The sequence below is a fragment of the Lingula anatina genome, chromosome 4 (genome assembly GCF_051362555.1).
Source record: "Lingula anatina isolate TDL-2025a chromosome 4, LinAna3.0, whole genome shotgun sequence".
Classification (NCBI taxonomy): Eukaryota; Metazoa; Brachiopoda; class Lingulata; order Lingulida; family Lingulidae; genus Lingula; species Lingula anatina.
The window spans coordinates 15,597,011-15,615,131 of record NC_141770.1 but is presented as its reverse complement, the minus strand read 5'-3'; the positions used below and the strand labels follow the sequence as shown (position 1 = coordinate 15,615,131).

Sequence of the window (18,121 nt, the reverse complement as noted above, 5' to 3'; positions counted from 1 at the left end):
AAATAATGAAAAGAGACTGAAATTCAAAATTGCTCACGGTATCTCGACATGGCATAAAATGTCAATGGATTTCGTTCGAACAGAGAGAGAATTTAAAAAAATAGCCCAGAAAACAATCTATTTTTCTAATAAAATTGATTTTCTCACAACGTTCTGAACGGATGTAAAGCCATTGTGATAAACAACAGCAACAAAAAACAAAACAAGCATGTCTTCTTGTACATCATTGCCCCAAAAGGCCAGGTGTCCTCAGCCGTGTGTCGCTATTGTAAACGCATTACAACTCCGGCTATTCATTATTCAGGATGAAGCATAAGGTTTTTATTTTCAACAGTAATGTTCATGCCGATTACTTGGTTGTAGAATGATGTCTTTCGACATGAGTCAGGCAAAACATACCTAAATAAATAGATAAATAAATAATCCCATTACATAACACGACACAGGCAACATTGCGTCTACAGTTATTAAACAGGAGTATGTTATAAGTATGAAAGTATTAAGTATATATGATGATGGGAGTAAGCGGTCCTGCCAAACCATTATTACGCTTACGAGTCACAATTCATGCAATCGAAATGCAATTTGTATATTATCATGGCGCCCGTGTCTATCGATATTATATTCCTTCAGTTACTTCGCGCGTCACCCCCACACGTTCACTTTAAATATCTGCGTCAGAAAAATGTGACGTGACGACGTTAATCCCGGCGTCTCCCCTTAATGGACGGGGATGGGACGGAGACGCGGACCCTGGTGTTAAAATCGCTCCTGAGACACACGCCCACTTGATCCCAAATCAATATGCCACCAATTGTCCATCCCATATTGTCCACTACCATCTGTCACTGACCAGGTCACTGGCCTTTTCTTTACTGGGAAAATTGACCATTGTGATCGAGTGCAATTAATCCGACTCGAGTCTATAGAGCCGTTAACTGTTCTCACTGGGATAATAACTTTATAACTATCCATGAAACCGATCGAGCTAGTACGAGGAGCGACAGCCGCCGGGGTGGGTTCCTCTGGTCTTGGGCTTCAACGATACGGACTCCAAACTGACACACGCCGCCCGCCGGGCAATTTTATGCCTGCTTCCCTCCCACCATCTTAGAATTTTCCCAGCAAGCATGCGCGTGTCAATAAATAAATAAATAAATAAATGCTCAACACTATTTTATGTCGAATGATAAATTTTAGAACTATGAATATGCCTTATATTGTACAGTGATTGTTTGTGAATAATATCAAACAAAATAATATTTTACGTTTTTATTTTGACGCAATTCTTTTCGTGAATTTTCAATTGTAATTGACGCTGTCTTCTCTCTCTCTCTCTCTCTCTCTCTCTCTCTCTCTAGACTCTGAAACTCCTTAGAAGATTTTGTCACACCTCAGGACCTTTTGTTTCGGAGTTGTAAGTTGACTGAGAAATCTGTGATTATCAGTTTTCCTCTCTCTCATTCCTGACCAAGTCTGTGTAAAAAAAAACCTTTTCCATAATTGTCACCCTACCCCACTATTATTTTATTATTATTAAGCTCACGGGCAGACGGTCTCTGAGATTTTTGTAACCGACATTTAACTTTCTTAATTTCCACCGAATGCTTTCTAGAACCCCACCCCCCCCCCACCCCCCCCGCCCTGTTTCATTACCGAAACTTTGTCCAGTTTTGTGCGTGGGATGTCGCCAAAAGGCTTGACAGGTGTTACGACATGCCGAGGACTGGGCCGACAAGTCAGTTTATCTAAGGAACAGAAGTAGTAGTTAAATGGAGCGATCAGACTAGTTTGGAGCCATTACTGTTTCGTGTTAAAATCGCTTTACCGGACATCCAAATTCAGTCAACGGGATTTTTTCGTCAGAGGCGCTGAGACGTCTCCCTGTGCGGAATGCAGAATATGAAAACTGCACCTCGATTAATAAATTTAATGGTTCTAAAACGCATTTAAGTCGTGAACCAGTTTAACTTTATTCTTGTCCGAATGCATTCTAAACCCACCTACCAGCGTGATCTTTCTTTTCCATTCGACGCGTAATGAGGCGCAATTTCTCAATAATTATTCAATGCGACAAGTGTCTTTCCTGCTCTAGCGATTACATGCTCCAAATATCCTCTCCTCATCACGAGGAACGGATACCGCCAGCCCTACCACCGAATTATAACTGATCTAACTGTTTCCTGGACACACATCTGTATTATTACTTCTTTATTTTTAGACATTCTTCTGTCGTTATCATCTTCTCTGAGCATTTCGTAATTTTCTTCAATTTGCGTCTTACTAAATTTCATACCCGATCTCTCAACTGATATGAAGCTCTCATATTCAGTCATTCTGTTTGAAACTTAGTAAACGGCAAACGCAACGTCATCTTTAGAGAATAAAAACAACAGCATATTAAAAACGTTATCACCACTAGTTAAATATTATGTGAATATTAAAACCTGACCGAATGATATTTGCCCCTTTCCGGATATTAAAATTCATGAATATAGAAGAAAAGGGGTCAACAAACTGTTCTGAAAGTGTATTTCTGACCAGTAATTCTGACTTTATATTACTCAGGCATATTTAGTCAGTCATTTATCTGCATATCATTTCATAAGAAAGAGTATAACTTTTAAAAACCAGAGAGATTCATGGACAAAATGAATGATTGAGTAGGCGTTCGTTTCGCGATATCACGATGAAATTAATGTTAATACAAGTATGTTAAGAGTAACCGATTTCAGTGCCCGGAACAACACTCAGAAATACTATCTCACATTAAAAACAAGATGTGTCGATTAATTGACTCTTGGAAAAAGGTCAGATTGTTTAAGTAAAATTACCTAGAGACTCAAGATTATGAATGTTTGATTGAAATGGTTTTGCAGGTTATCGCTCATTTTGTTTTCTTTTTCAGCAAAAGGTGGCGACACAATGCAAACATATCTTAAATATCCTTTTTTCCTTTGGAAAAAAAGATGTGTCAATTGGATGTTTTTCAGCATTCCTCTTCTTAGGTATATCAATCTGCAAGTCGAGGATATTTGTTGTGACAACTCATGTAAAGCGTGGCGCAAGGCGTATCTTCCGCAGGAGGCGTGGCTTACTGGGAGGGCGGTACCAAAGATGTAATTGACAAGGAGGCGGGACTTACGGGTGAGCCAATAGCGTATTAACTCTCAGCCGCTTTTGCTTTTTTTATCCCCATAACCTCAGCGTGTGATTGGCTGACTGGAGAGCTGATTTTCATACACAAACAGTATTTTTAGTTTCCACCAAACGTTCGGGGCCAAAAGGCATCAGGTCTGTAAAACCCCGAGGTCCTACAAACTACAGAAGCATAAACCACGAGCTAGTCAGGCGGACACTGGGGGTCTCTCTCCAAGTGACCAGAAGCGACCTGAGCACGGAGGGACTGTCAAATTTTATCTTCGAGGTGGCCGTCATTGCATGCGCCTGGCATTACTACGGGACTGTTGCTTTCTGTTGTTCTTGGATATTACGTAGCTCTACATCTTGACTGATCGTAGGAACAGATCTTGAATAAATATGATGTCCAACCCCACGGCTGCCTCTCTCGCCGGATATTCCTACGGGATTCCGTGGTCGACTCCCACCACCCCCGTGGATAAAGGAGTCTCCCCCACGGCGGGACACAAGGTGAGTAAACGACATGACTTTTCTCGGGAGGGGGTGCCCTCGGTGACGTTGGCAAGCAAGCAGTTTACTTTACGTCAAGTAGAAAACCGAAGGTTACGGATTGTTTATCCAGCCTCTGCAATCATTATCTCTATCAAAGTAGATATGAGAGAAGGCAACTGTCACAAAGAGAAAGAGACAGAGGGGAGGGGAAGATAGCCGTGGGCTTGGTTACAAACGCATATTTGATCCTTTTAAAAATGAAATTCTATATGCACCTCTGTCACGTAGATTCGACTGTTAATCGGAGCTTAAGATTGTCATTCACAGGTGGTAAAAATAGAAATGGAACGTTAATTGACAACAGTCACGGAATTTTGACTCATCCTTGTTGTTTTGATAGTGTAAGTTACGTGATTTATTCTCGAATAAAAAGCCACAGCTTGGCAGAGAAAACAGATATGAGGACGATTACCATAACCCCGTAACCCGACGGCCCGTGAACAAACCTCAGAACAAGGACACGATTATCAGCAGGGAAGAGCTGTTATCAAAATGATAAAGACAAGGGAATTCATGAAAATTTTCTAGATGCTTTAAAGTTTATTTCTAGTTTCTTAAAGTTCTGCCTGGCAGATGAAGATCATCGCGTCAGCCTCATAGCGTGCTAGCCTTTCTCTAGTAGCCTACTTCCATATTATTGCGGCTTTAATCTTTGAAATTTGACAGGTAAATTCATATTTCAGATAGTTCAATCTTTGTAGGACCCACATGAAATTGGTTGTTATTGGACAAATTAATATCAGGTATTTGAATGCCAACCGGTGAAACACCATCTTGTCGGATAAGTCTTCTTTGTGTAAAAGAAGCGCTACTTCTGTGTAAGAAACTTAAACCCAAGAGAGATTTTCATTAAAATGCATACAAACTGGGTCCACTGCTGTAGAGGTTATTACGGCATAGTAATATCCGGCAAGTTTTCTTTAACAAGACTGCTATTAACTAGAGACATCCCCGTTGCGAAAAACACGGCGGTGAGAGGTCAAGCCAAGCACGGCCCCGCTCTGATAAGTGGGAGAGAGAGGAGTGATCCCTCACGCGGATAATAGTAATGACACTTTAATATCTCCAGCTAACCTGTAATTTATTAACCCGGTCAAAAATGTCGACCTACGACACGGACAAAGTACCTTATCAAATAAATAAATTGTATTAGAATAAGGGATGGCGGCAATGACGGCTTTGTTAATATAAATACAATCTTTAGTATATTATGGGTTGTTAAATGAGTCCACGGGTGAGTGACTGACGAGGCCCGCGACGCGGAAAGGCGAGGCAGTTGATGTGAAATTTTTCGCGATGACTACCTTATTTACTGATTAATTTCGCGATAGCCTTTAGATCAACAATTTAGAGAACGTGTTACATTTTGCGTTCTATTGCTGATGATATAGATAAAGTGATAGGCAGAGACCGTCCCGATTTAATCGCAACCCTAATCGTAATTTAGGGAGGAACAATTGACACCTCACCTCTATCAGAATAACCTTTAATATTGTTTATAAAAATAGAGCATGATTGCGGTGGTGCAATTCATTATTTCAAGTGTCGTCTGCTGGAACCGAAATTTACCGAGTCATGGAAGAAGCGAAAATAAAGAATTGATGAAATTACCAAGAAGTGGAAAGCGCACAGTGCCTGACCTTTCCGTTGACTATGAGAGGAAGGCGAGGGACAATAGTGGGATAATTGAAATAAACCCGCTGCTATTTTTCAGCGACAAACAAGCCACTTAAGGGACAGTATGTAATATTTATGTTTACTTGTGGGGTGGAAAATAGGTGATAAGTGAAATATAGCATCAAAAGAGACCTCTTTAAGGAACAGTGTGTATTATTTATATTTACATGTGGGATAGAAGAGAAGTGAGCACGCAACACGGCAGGGGGCTAAGCTTTATTATGAAGTTAGAACACTTGAAGGGTCGGTTTTAACACCGAATGTTTGACTTTTCATCACATAGGCCTAATAACCCTAATATAGAGCCATTATTCAACATAAAACTCTCAGCCCCTTGGTGAATAAACAAACCCGCGTGTGTTCAGACTTCTAGTAAACGCAGCTCTTTTAAGTGTAACTTGTGGTATTGAGAGAGGCTTTATTTAAAATTGAGGTGCACGTGGAATACATCCTTAAGAAGATATACAAACCAAGCCTGCTTTAGATCCCATGTGTTCAGTAGAAAGTACAGACCAGCGCTTTCAATGGCGTTTGTAAAAATGGCATTACTCAGACATTTCGCGTTAAAAGCATGAGATCAGGCTTATTTTGTGTACTATGGGATTTATATGGAAGTCAACGGAGCCTTTTAACAGGCAGCCGGTGCGCCCTTTGTTTGCTGATCATTGGTCTTAATGTGCCAGAAAAATATTTTCTCTCTGTGCGTGAATTCGAGGAGTTGGCAGCTGTTACAAAGGACTGGTTAATTGTTAGAGTTAATTCTTAGGTTAAAATTTGTGCCCTTTACACCATTGTATCACAGTTGTTATTTTCCGTTATTCGTCATCAGTATTTATAAACAACCAATATTGAAAGAGCAGTAAAAGACAATAGATAATAAGTTCTTTAATACACAGTTATCATTTGAATTAAAACATATTTGAAAATCCAAAAAATACAGATAAAGAAAAGATAATAATATCCTCCATGCGTCTTGCACATTTTAGATAAAATATAATATGTGAAATTCTACAATAGTTTTGATGAAAGTATACCCAGAAGTCTCTGAACACCGTTTTACGAAATATATTTATATTAAGCAATCATGAAATATTAGTATAAAATGGGTATTCCTGTCTACATTATTAAAATACCAATGAGCTAATTAAAACCATGATGAAATACAATCTTGTTACAATGAAATTATGAATTTCCACGTCGTTTCAGATGGGATCCCCGACGTTGGTCACTCCCAAACCGTCCGTGCCAGGGACTTCAACGTGCCAACCCTCCGCAATGTCCATGTACCCTTATTACGCTCCGGCGTTTCTCGGGGGATCTAACCCAGGAATGAACCTAATATACGACCCGGCAGCTATGTACAACTCTCTGGTAAGTCGAATGTATTATTTCTCTCTTTTGAATTTTTTTTAATTATCCCCAAAAGACGTAGAGGTCATTTACCTAGTGAAAAGGTAAGAGACCGCAACGTTGGTCAGATGCTAAATGTATGTTTCAGTGTTAGAGTTATTCATAATTATCATCAGAAATTTGAAATTGTTTTGCTATTTCCAGTGTCGTCGTCCTGAAAAAAATCGTCCGTGAATAATATGTGAATAATCGAAAATGATTTTCCTTAAAAGATGCAGGTCACCCTTTGATTCAGTTAGTGCAATTTGGGTCTGTGTTTGAGTATATATGAGATTATGTTCGACCATCTCCATTTTGATATACTTTTCCTCACACTTTGTTAGCCGAATTGTAATTAGTCATGTTTTGTCAGTTGAATGTCAACTCAGACAAGTTTATAATTACATAATTGGACAAGAACAACTCGGCAAGGTTAACAATTAATTTTCTGAAATATGTTGCACGCAGGATTATTACAATATGTTACAGCGCATTACATGAAGTACTTTGAATGGAAAATAAATTGTATTAATTTCACCTTTGTAATATACCAGATATATACCACACTGCTAGCAGTTTCGATCAGTTTAAATTTGGAGGCACACGAAATACTATTTGATACAACTTTTCGGAAAACTTAAATAAATCAGATTTTTAATGATATTTCAAGGCATTTTAAGTCGTTGATGTTACCACAATCGAGGCTTCTTAACACAAGTAAAATTTATCCTAGTAATACTGTATTTGTGACCTAATGGAAATTGAATGTAAAAGAACTTGACAGTGCAAAAGAACCTCAATAATGAAAATATTTTACCGTTTACATGGGCCCCAAAAGAAAAAAGAAAAAAAGCTCTTTAAGATTATTTAATTTTACTTCAAGTGATTGTTGTTTAAATGTTCAATGCAAACATTGCTAAGTGTATAAGAATTAATCAAATTTTTAAAAATCAAATAATTTCTAACACCCTCATCAGGCAGGATGCCAGAGGTTCAGTTAAACTGACATAAAATAAAGTTGGCGGTTGATGTAGGAAGGGGAAGGCCTAAAGTAGAAAAACCTTAGATTTTGTTGTAAAATTCTTTGTGATTATTAGGTCAATGTTTTGTGCCTTGCTGTCGCCGAACAGCTATTGTCATGTGTAAGGGACACAGCACCAGTGGCGATGGCGTGAGGATAGTCTGTAAAATGTCACTTCATGACAGGGAAATCTGCCTGTTTACCTACGGCGATTCACACTACTGAAACTGTATACTCCTTCCATGAAGTGTTTTCTTGTAGGTTACTACTTTTTTGCCTATTGGTCTCTTATGATTTTGGACGTTAGTCTTTTGTTAGGAAAAAAATTGAATTATTTGAAAACCATAATAATGTTTAGCGTGCCACTTAACCAAAGTTTTACTTGGTTTACAATATTGACAAAGCATAATGGATCATTTTCTTTTATGATTGACTTAAAATTTCATGGTATTTTTTGGTTTTATTATCATTGTTGTTATCCTGCCATACTGGTATGACAAGCTAAGCTTTTCGAACTTCAAGTTTTCTTGTAATGTTGCCATCCATAAATAATGAGCATCATCAAAAGTTCTGTATGCTTGACAGGAAGATGTTAGCTCACGATGCTAAGAAAAAAATACCGAACAGCAATAAACAAAGAATTTATAAATAAGAAGATTTTCAAAACCGTCATAAATAAACATCCCTCTTTTTCTTAAGAGATTGTAAAACATTTTACTCAAAGACACGATAATTCGATCAATCCAATCAAATAGTGTTCGTAGTAGAAAGCCACGGTTTTTTTGCCATCTAATTCAATAGCGACTTTCCAGGGGTTTCGCTCTGTGTCGGCCTTAGATTGTTCCATTGATTGAAAGTTATGTGTGAAGATTTGACTTGATCCCAGGCAGCGTGCAGCGTGTACGTATTGACTATATTACGACCTGTAAAGAGGAATCGATAAAGCGACAGAGCGTCCTACGCGCCCTTTCACGAACTATGGACAACCGTTATAACTCCAGAGTCCTCATCACTAACATTATTACCGTATCATTGCAGCATATTTTTAGGTTAAATGACTTGGGAGATTTATCGGAAATTAGATTATTTATGTTATTTGGAAAGAACGATGCGCCGACTTTCACCCGCAGGTCAAGATAATCAAATGCAAGAACAAGGAATATTCATGGATTGCGTTGAGAATAAAACAGTTGGGACGCTTTGGGCTTTGTTAGAAACAGCTCAGCGTTCAGTCGAGTCCGACTATCATTGACAGTGATCTTGACGTGTACATTATGCCGAATTGACGTCGATCAAAATCGTTACATTAGAAAAGAAAAATTAACGCTATCAAGCAAATTGCGGGATAGATTTTGTAACCGAAAGAACATAATCCTAAACGGGTCAGCAAATAAAGTAAAATGATACCTGTATTAAGGAGGAGTGAAATTTAGGATTCAGACAAATCGCTGAGATGAAGAATTATCGTGATATCAGATTGCACACTCACTGATAATTATTTCCAAAGTAATGAAAGTTTGCTTTAAAAGGTATATTTTAATTTCTTCTCTAAACTTCGAATGTTAAACGATATAATTAAGGCAACTTTTCTATATAAAGACAGTGGATGAAGAGTGAAATTCTTAAAGATATTAAAAATAAAGACAATTTCAAATAATATAGAATAATTAAATTGTATAAACGTTACTCAACTTTCATCATATTGAGAAGGACAAGCCAGAGAAATTACAAAATGTTAAATTAAGTGATATTTGAAGAACTGACTAGAAGCGTTTTAACAATATTTGATTAATAACTTAAATTGTGCCGTCTCTTTTATGCTCGGTTATAGAGAATAACAATGTGATGAGGAATAGTAAACATATCAAATTACAAAAACAATGATAGTTGAGTGGTTTCCATTAAAGATTCATATATGCAGAAAAAACCAGTTAAATATAAAACCCAGTTTTAATGTTCTTGTTGATTAAAATGAAATAAAAGATAAGAGAAAAAGCTTCCCTGTATCAAATAGTGCAGATCAATGTTTGAAACTCATCCAGAATTATAGCAGATATAGGATTGCAATTGCACAACAGATATATAAGATTAAAAAATATCTTTTGACTCACAATGAACGGCGATAATACGATTTGAAATCTATCGATAATCGGTGGCATAACCATGAGATTTATAGGCCTAGATATGGTTTTAATATAAATTGCAAATAACAGATTTTTTAAGGGAAATAATAACTTGAAGTTTTTTTTAATAAAGACAAAGGCACAATTAAGATGTAGAGATTTTATTCGCAGTAGAGTAAAAATAATAATAAAACATTTAGGTATATAAAGGAGGTTTTGTTAAATAAAAGTGGACAATCAAATCAATAATTTTCTCAAGAGATAAATTGAAAATTGATGTAACTATTTTTTCTGTCTCAGCACACGGAGCCCAAGGACAAGGCCGATCCCTCCAGTACATGGGGTGGCATGAATTCCCGTCTATGGTACCCCAGTTTGTACGGGCAGACGACAGCCGCTGCCTTCAATGGGTACGCGGCGTCACCATACGCCTCTGGGTAAGTATTAACATGGTGATTGTACTGGGATTACGACATTAAATGTCAGTTCGAGAAATTTCGAGATAGTTTATTTTCAACAACAGGTAAAAAGCCTTAGTTTGTCTTTTTTCATTTTTTCATTCATTATTGTTATCAACAGTGTGTATCTTTTTAGCGTATCTTTTTTGTGAGGGCGGTTAACATGGAAAGAAAAGTATTTGGACTCGAATTTTTCACACGGTGTTAGACTCTTCACCGTCTCCTTATTTTATCGCTCATTACGGACTCCGAACAAATTGTACTATTTTCATGTCCCACTAAACAACAATTTAGAACGACATCTCAGATTCATGAAAATTGCCCTGCTTTGCTACTGCAGTGAAATGCCATAAGATCTTGATCCGTGAAATTGTGAGAAATTTCTAATAGCCGTAAAATAAAGAATCTGTCTGCCCCTAAACAATTCAAAATCTAGTCGTATGTAATTTCAGCGAGTCTCGTCGACTTTATCGTAAAATCATGCTCCATTTGTGCATTACCAGTTAACCAGGCTATTAGCCAATTAACTTTACAAAAGCTTAACGACCTGCCATTATGTGAAATTGGCCTCGCCTCCATGTTGGAGCATCTCCTGATATTGTCTCTATAATTTGGTGACACGGGGGCCAGTCGGACCCCGCTGTGAGGGGCCGGTCCGCGTCATCGGGAGAAGAGAAGGCACGGCGCCATGACCATCAGATACGGCCACGCCTTTGTTTCCGCTATCATCACTTCCAAACCCGTGCTCTGCCATAACTTCCTCCTGTGTCACGGGCCGCGAAAACTGAGCCAAGTTAATTGAATTGCCGCATGGAGTCTCCAGCTTGGGATTTTGATACTAAATCATTATCTCGTCCAACCTCTCACACCTAACAAGTCAGGCGGCCGAGTAAAAAGCAGTAATTAATTAATTCCCTAGCACGTATGGGCCTTGACAGCAAATCTTGTTTTTTTTTTTACACTATATCTGAGTTATACCAGGGGAAATTGATAGTCTACTGACCTATGCATAACTCATTGATACCAAGGATAAGTTTGAGGTGTATTTTTATCAACTGAATTTCATTTCATTTCATTTTTTTCTTTTTCTTTTTTTTTTTTTTTTTTTTTTTTTTTTGTAAATATATTATGTAACTCCTCAGCATCCAACGGCCATTGAATCAGAGTTGATGAATTATCGCTATTGAATATCGAATCTCACCCACCAGGCAAAGATCTAGATATAATTGATAGCTTGATCATCATCCTCGTACATACCTGTCAGTTGATACTGAGTCATATTTTCAATGTCAAATGTTGTATTTGCTGATTCCTGCTTCGACGCAGTACAGTAGAATGAAGCACACAAATGGGATTTAAAATACAAGCCCTAGCCCACAGAAATACGCGTACCTCCACTTCTAAACCTCACCCAACTCGGCAATTCTCAGAGAATGTGATAAGATATAATTTATCAATTAATTCATTTGACGTGTAACAGTAAATCTGACAGAATAGATGCCGCACCAGATCCAGGTCTGAGAAAAATATCATCATTATCGGCATGACTTCTATGGCGGGGTTAATAGAGGCGATGGCAGAGCTAAGTGGGGTGAGAAAAAACCACGATAAACTGCCATCAGGGAATTTAAGGAGCATCTTAACTGCGATCTCGGATGAATAATTTTCCCCGACAAGGTTTTTGAAATATATTCTTTAAGATATGCCCTTTTCCCCTCTGTAGCTGACATTTTTTACGTGGATATTCATTGAAAACTCGGATAGTAATGTTCCAGATCGTACAGCAAAAAAAAAAAAAAAAAAAAAAATGTTTAAAATATCTCATAATTTTCCCCCCTCCCTACACCGACTTCTGTGTGTGAATGGTGAGGTGGGTGAGGAAGAAAATCTCCGAAGAATATCATTCTAGCCTTACTGATGTAGAGTGATGTTTCGAACAATAAAATAACCTATAATTTTTTGTGATGATCATTGATGTAAAATGATTATTAATTGATAAAGTCGTCCATTAAGTTGTTTTTATCACATAGTGCTATTTCAATGTTTAGAAATTTATTTGAAAGGAAACGACTTTTTTCATTTTTTAAAATTTATTTAATTATACTTTATCACTTAAAGTAAGTGAATACAGAACATTGAAATGTGGACTGTTTTTCATTCCAGTGCCGCTGCGCAGGGATACGGTACAACGGGCCCCATCAAAACCACAGTATCACGAGAAAACACTCGGACGCTTAAAGCATGGCTTCATGAGCACAGAAAAAATCCATACCCGACCAAAGCCGAAAAGATCATGCTAGCCATCGTGTCGCGTATGACACTGACTCAAGTCTCCACTTGGTTTGCCAATGCAAGAAGGCGTCTGAAGAAAGAAAACAAAATGACATGGGAGCCGAAATATCGATCAAATTCACAAGATGGCGACGCTGATGGTGATGGTGACGTCATTGATGACGACATGGATGAGGATGTTGACGTAGACAATCATGACGACACGAACAGTTCTGTGGATGAGACCGAAATTTTTGGAAATACAGAAAAAGGTAAGAATGATTTACAAACACCTGACTGAAATAATTTTATTTTCTTATGATATGGAACACCATTCTATTTGAATAATAATTTTCGCCTTTTTATTTACTTTTTTCATTTCATCAAAGGACACATTTTTTGTTTATTTTGGCATATCCTACATCTAATTCATTTTGGCGTATCCTGTGTTATACAATACATACATGCTCTATTGTACCCATCAAACAATCATTTATCGAACTAGCAACATTTTATTTCAATTTCTCCCGGTCCCACTTTGTCGATTGACGAACGTGTTTGATCAAAACAGTATTTCAAAATATTATACTTTTTTCCTTTTCGTATTCAGCAAAGTTAAATGGCCAAAGAGTGCTTATCCTAAGTCCTGCCCCAGGCTACACAAATGTATTCAGCATGTGCGAAGTTTGGAGATAAAGAAAGGTTCTTTTGCGAAGAAAAGTTTCCCTTTCCTTTATTTATTAATCTGTCTGGCTGAGTCATTTATGGTTAATGTGAATTAGATATAACAAAGTGACATGTTTGACTTTTACTCAGTATTGTTGCTTCGCGGAGGTAATTATTATAGCTGACATCGACCAGTTTTTCTTCCCCATGGCAACTGCCTCGCTCCCGCCTTCCTAATCCGTCAGAGTGAAACGCATTTAAATAGCGGGGTCAATTTCATGAAAGGATATGCGACGACCTAAGCTTTTTTACAGCCTTGAGTTCTGTAATGAGATTTAAAAGAGTGGAGTTGTGAAAATGCATTTTATTGACAGATATCTTAGACATGTTTAGCGGTAAACAACGAGTCAAATTTCGACTTTGCGTCGAGTATAAAGGGACTGGGTCGTCAGGTAATGAACCGCAGTGAACTGTGCTTAGATACAACAGATGAATCCCATTCTTTGTAGAAAAATATTCACCATTCAGTCGTCGGGGAATGATGAAATAAGTCTTAAAGAACCAAAACTCATTCACTGAAACATGAAAAGCCATCTATGAAGGTCCGGTTATTTGGTACTCAATCTAGATCCCACTTTAGATTAGCCCCTTTTAGTGTGAGTGCTGCTGAAAGAGACAGCGAGAGATGGGACAATAAAATAATGGGCATGGGAAAAGGAACGAACAAGACTGGCCGGTATTATGGATAAGCATTTAATTATATCGCCGAGGAGTCTCATGGAGAATGCTAATATGTTGGCCACCGTTTGCCGAAAGTCACCTGCTTTTGCGGGGGAAACTGAACTTGAAGAGTACGTTAACAATCATATACCCCTCTAGCGGCACGCAATAAATCTCTTAAGCCAACAATGGGATACTTTTTGAGTATAAAGTAATAAAAGTTTCAAACGTTAGAAAAACAGGCTGAGAAATATGGCAACTATAACGCTGCTTTCCCGGCCCGAGCCACGTGCAAAACATTACAGGGACAGAAAAATAAACAGGCTGTAGATGAGAGAGTGGTCCGTACCCCACATCAGGAAATGATTGGTAAATATGTATCACAGCGACCGAAAGTAACTCAACTAAAAACAGAATTCTCAGGAGAAAAAGATAAACACTCTGGAAAAAAGAATAAGGAAATACATGTAGGAGCATACGCGTAGAAATGAAATTTGGGGGGGGGGGGGATTGATGGCAATAACAAACATAATTATGCATCTAGAATGATTAATAAAAATGGACCTGATTATACAGACCCGTAAAAACAATGAAGGTAAGCAATTAAAACGAAACTCGACGGGAAAACACCTTTTGGAACGAAAATTAAGAATAGATGATCGAAGCAAGAACGGTGTTTTACGATATGTTAACTTACGTATAGCAACAGCGAGGAAGTAATCTTAACTCCAGTCAAATATCCAAGGGAAAAGAAGAAACGATAACAAAGAATATACTGGTTGAAGAGCAACAAGCGCGGCGGTTGAAACTATCTTTACATTTTTTAGAAGAAATAAAGATGAAAATGAACAAAGCAAGGGCAAAAAAGCAAAGTTGTACAATAAAGATATTCAGTTTACAATATCTTTTGTTTGTGATTTAACAAGAAAAAAGGGCTGTGTTGAAACACGTGTATTTCTCTGAAATGAAAGCTCGACGCAACAAAGAAAAAGAAAAGGCCTCAAGAGGGTAGTGAACAAAGCCTTCGATAGAAATCCCTATAGAATCTGTTAACAATAAAAAACAATGCAACCTCCAAGAAAAGCAACACAGTTTCCCGCAAACGACAAAGAAAAGAAAAAAAGAAAGAAGAAATGGACGAAAGTCAAGGATTAGGCGTGGTGGTGTGAAAACAACGTATTGGTGTCAATATTGATTAGTTTCTAAAAGCTTGCTTCACAGCAGTCCCATAGTAGAACCGCCAAGGACATCATTTTCAGGAAAAGAAAATTAAAAGGAAATCTTAAATGTTCCTAGAAAGATTAAAGGTTATTTAGTGTAGATAACGGCGAACAGGGCGTAATAATATCGATACCTGAACCGTAAAGCACATTTCTCATTTTGAGTATATGTATCTTCTGTTAGTCTTAGACGATGGGTACAAGAACTACAGCAAAGTGCAGTTACAAACACCCGGATAAAAATGCTTCCAGACAAACATCTTATCTAAATAGTAGCGAGTTTTTGAGATTGCTATACTTTCATAAAGATGGTATCTCCTCAGCCAAATTTACACCTTTTTGAAAGCATCAGTCCATATTATCAAAAATGTACACTCTTGATATTACACATTTTAGTCTAAAAGCTTGAAGTTACTAATACTGGAAACATATCGTCCCTTAAGATGTTGAACACACAGACCAAATCTTGAATCAGGGACAAGGCAACGGTTGAATAACTGCAATATTTTTTATTTCATTTGAGAATACTCTAACCTTTCAACGGATAAATCGATAGAGCTGCTTTTAAGCCATAACTTCAATTTAATGACATTAACGCAGGTTTCTACCTGAGTCAAGGGCACATCAGAGGAATAGAGGTCTCTTTACCGGATAGAAAAGGGGATATTTATTATTTCATTTTCTATTTCATTTATTCTGTTTGTTCTTTTTTGCCGCTTCTGTCATTGAAGTCCATGCCAGCGAAGAGCCGCACAATCATGTTATAGTTTCAGACATCGAACCGATGGACCACTAAACCAAAGAACTAAAAAACCTTTGAGAAAAAGATTCGTTGGCATGAAAAATGTGGAATTTGATTTAAATTAGAGAAAAGTACTCTCTATCAGTGGCCCTTCTAGCTGTTACTAAATTGTAATTTAATAGAAGAGCCTCTGGTACAGGGTAAGGGGAAAATAGTCCTAAGGTTCATTGCTCCTTATATTAGATTTATAGCTATATTTTAAGTTAATGAGATAATTTATTTTAGTTGACCAGTAGAGACCGTTCGTGTTTCCCGGTTGCAACAGCAGTTGAAGGATGAGGCTGTGAGCATTCACGGAAAAATTTTGGTTTGGACCGTACGGCAAAATTGCACACATTGGTTTAACCCGTTTCCATCCATTTCAGACTTATGACCAATACCATTCATTTTTAAATTTTCTTATTAGTGTATATATATGTATATATGTGCAATTTTTAATTGTTTTATTTGTTTTTTGTTAACAGATTCACTAAAAGCTGTAAAGACGACGCTTTCAACACCAGAGTTGTCGCAGACGACAGTTTCTAGATCACGTGACGATGATTGTGCGAAAAATTCACTGGACTTTCCCCGCACGGGGGATTTAGATGAACATAACCGACATACAGACTCCGTCTCTCCAGCAGCCTGCGCTTTTCCACAAGAACTTTACGGAAGAGATAAAGTTATGGAACTTGCGGACCCATTGTCACCGTCCTCTTCCAAACCAAAAATTTGGTCCATAGCACATATAGCCACATCGAACTGTAAAGCTTTAGATGTGTCAGCGTCGCCGGCAAAACAAGCCCAAATCTTTAAACTTCACCCATCAGAGGCGGTCACAACCACAACAGCGTTAAACGCAGATGTTAAACCGTGCGCAGTGGAACTGTGAAACCCATTTTCTACGTGCTCTGGTAGTTGTTACTTATAATTTCAAGGATCCTCCGCGAGGTGGTGCTAGTCAGATAACCTGTTTTTTTATTCACTAAATAAAAATCAGGATGGGCTAGGCGGCCCTATACTGCCCTCAACCATAAAATGGAGGGGGCTTGCACTGCAGACGACCAATCAATTTGATTGATGAGATTGCGTGGACTCGGATGAAGCGTTAGAATCTGTGCTGCTTTAAACCATAGAATCAGCGAAGAAAAAAGCTTTCATTTCGCCGTAAACCTCTCAGAGAGAGAGAGAGAGAGAGAGAGAGAGAGAGAGAGCAAGAAAGTTACGTTTTACAGCTCTATTAAGAAGAGACAGGTAGCTCTTCGCCGGAAGTAATGAACTAGTTGACAAGGTAAAAGTAGAGCGTGCATATTCGAGGCAGTATATTTAAAGAAATTCGAGTTAGAAACCCTTTAAGTTTTCACTTAGAGCCTTCATTTCTCCTATTTCAGAGCGTTTGTTAGAAACCAAAATGTCAACACACTAAGAATGCGATTACACACACATATATATATATAGCAAATATACATACACATCTTATTTATTTTTTATTTTTAAGGAGGTGTCAACCTTTTTAAAGATTTAATTGAAAAGTAAGAACTTCTTTTGATAATGCTATATAATATGATAAGGTTAAACAATCGATTTACTTCTACCAGGTAAAGGAATCCGCCAATTTATACTGCGTTTCTGTTATAAGCCCAACGTTTGTAAATAATGTAACACCAAAGAATGCATGTGTGTAATGATCGTTTTTTATTTCTCAATTTGTGAGTAAGACTTTTTTTTTCATTCAATTTTGCCATCGTATTTCAAGTTAATTAATATTGTAAACTGTATTTTTCAAGAGAACAAATAGAACAATGTTTGTTTAATTTCCGAGAGAAACTATATTAGTTATGAAAGGTATGATGTTTAGCTCTCCAATAAAAAAAAAAAAGATATAAATGATGGTCTCCATTAGTCTTAGTTGTTAATTTGAAGTATTTTCCATTATGACGAGACGGGAAACAAAAGGCTGCTGATCAGTCATGCAAAATAGTAATATTATCTATGTGAATACCACCAGTCCCATCCGTCATAGAACCTAACTGCCCATCTTTTCTGCAATTAATCCTTTTTTGATGCAACAATTGTTTAAATGATCACACAATTAAAAA

At 37.5% G+C, this 18,121-nt stretch overlaps 1 protein-coding gene across 1 annotated transcript; it reads left to right on the top strand.

Moving 5' to 3' along the window:
• The first annotated feature begins 3,226 nt into the window (after window positions 1–3,226).
• Window positions 3,227–17,917, top strand: LOC106165243 (Iroquois homeobox protein 5a). Its single transcript, XM_013543382.3, has 5 exons — window positions 3,227–3,651; window positions 6,577–6,741; window positions 10,204–10,340; window positions 12,525–12,904; window positions 16,505–17,917. The coding sequence occupies exons 1-5, from the start codon at window positions 3,541–3,543 to the stop codon at window positions 16,912–16,914; spliced, it is 1,203 nt and encodes a 400-aa protein (XP_013398836.1). The 5' UTR covers window positions 3,227–3,540; the 3' UTR covers window positions 16,915–17,917.
• The last annotated feature ends 204 nt before the right edge of the window (window positions 17,918–18,121 follow it).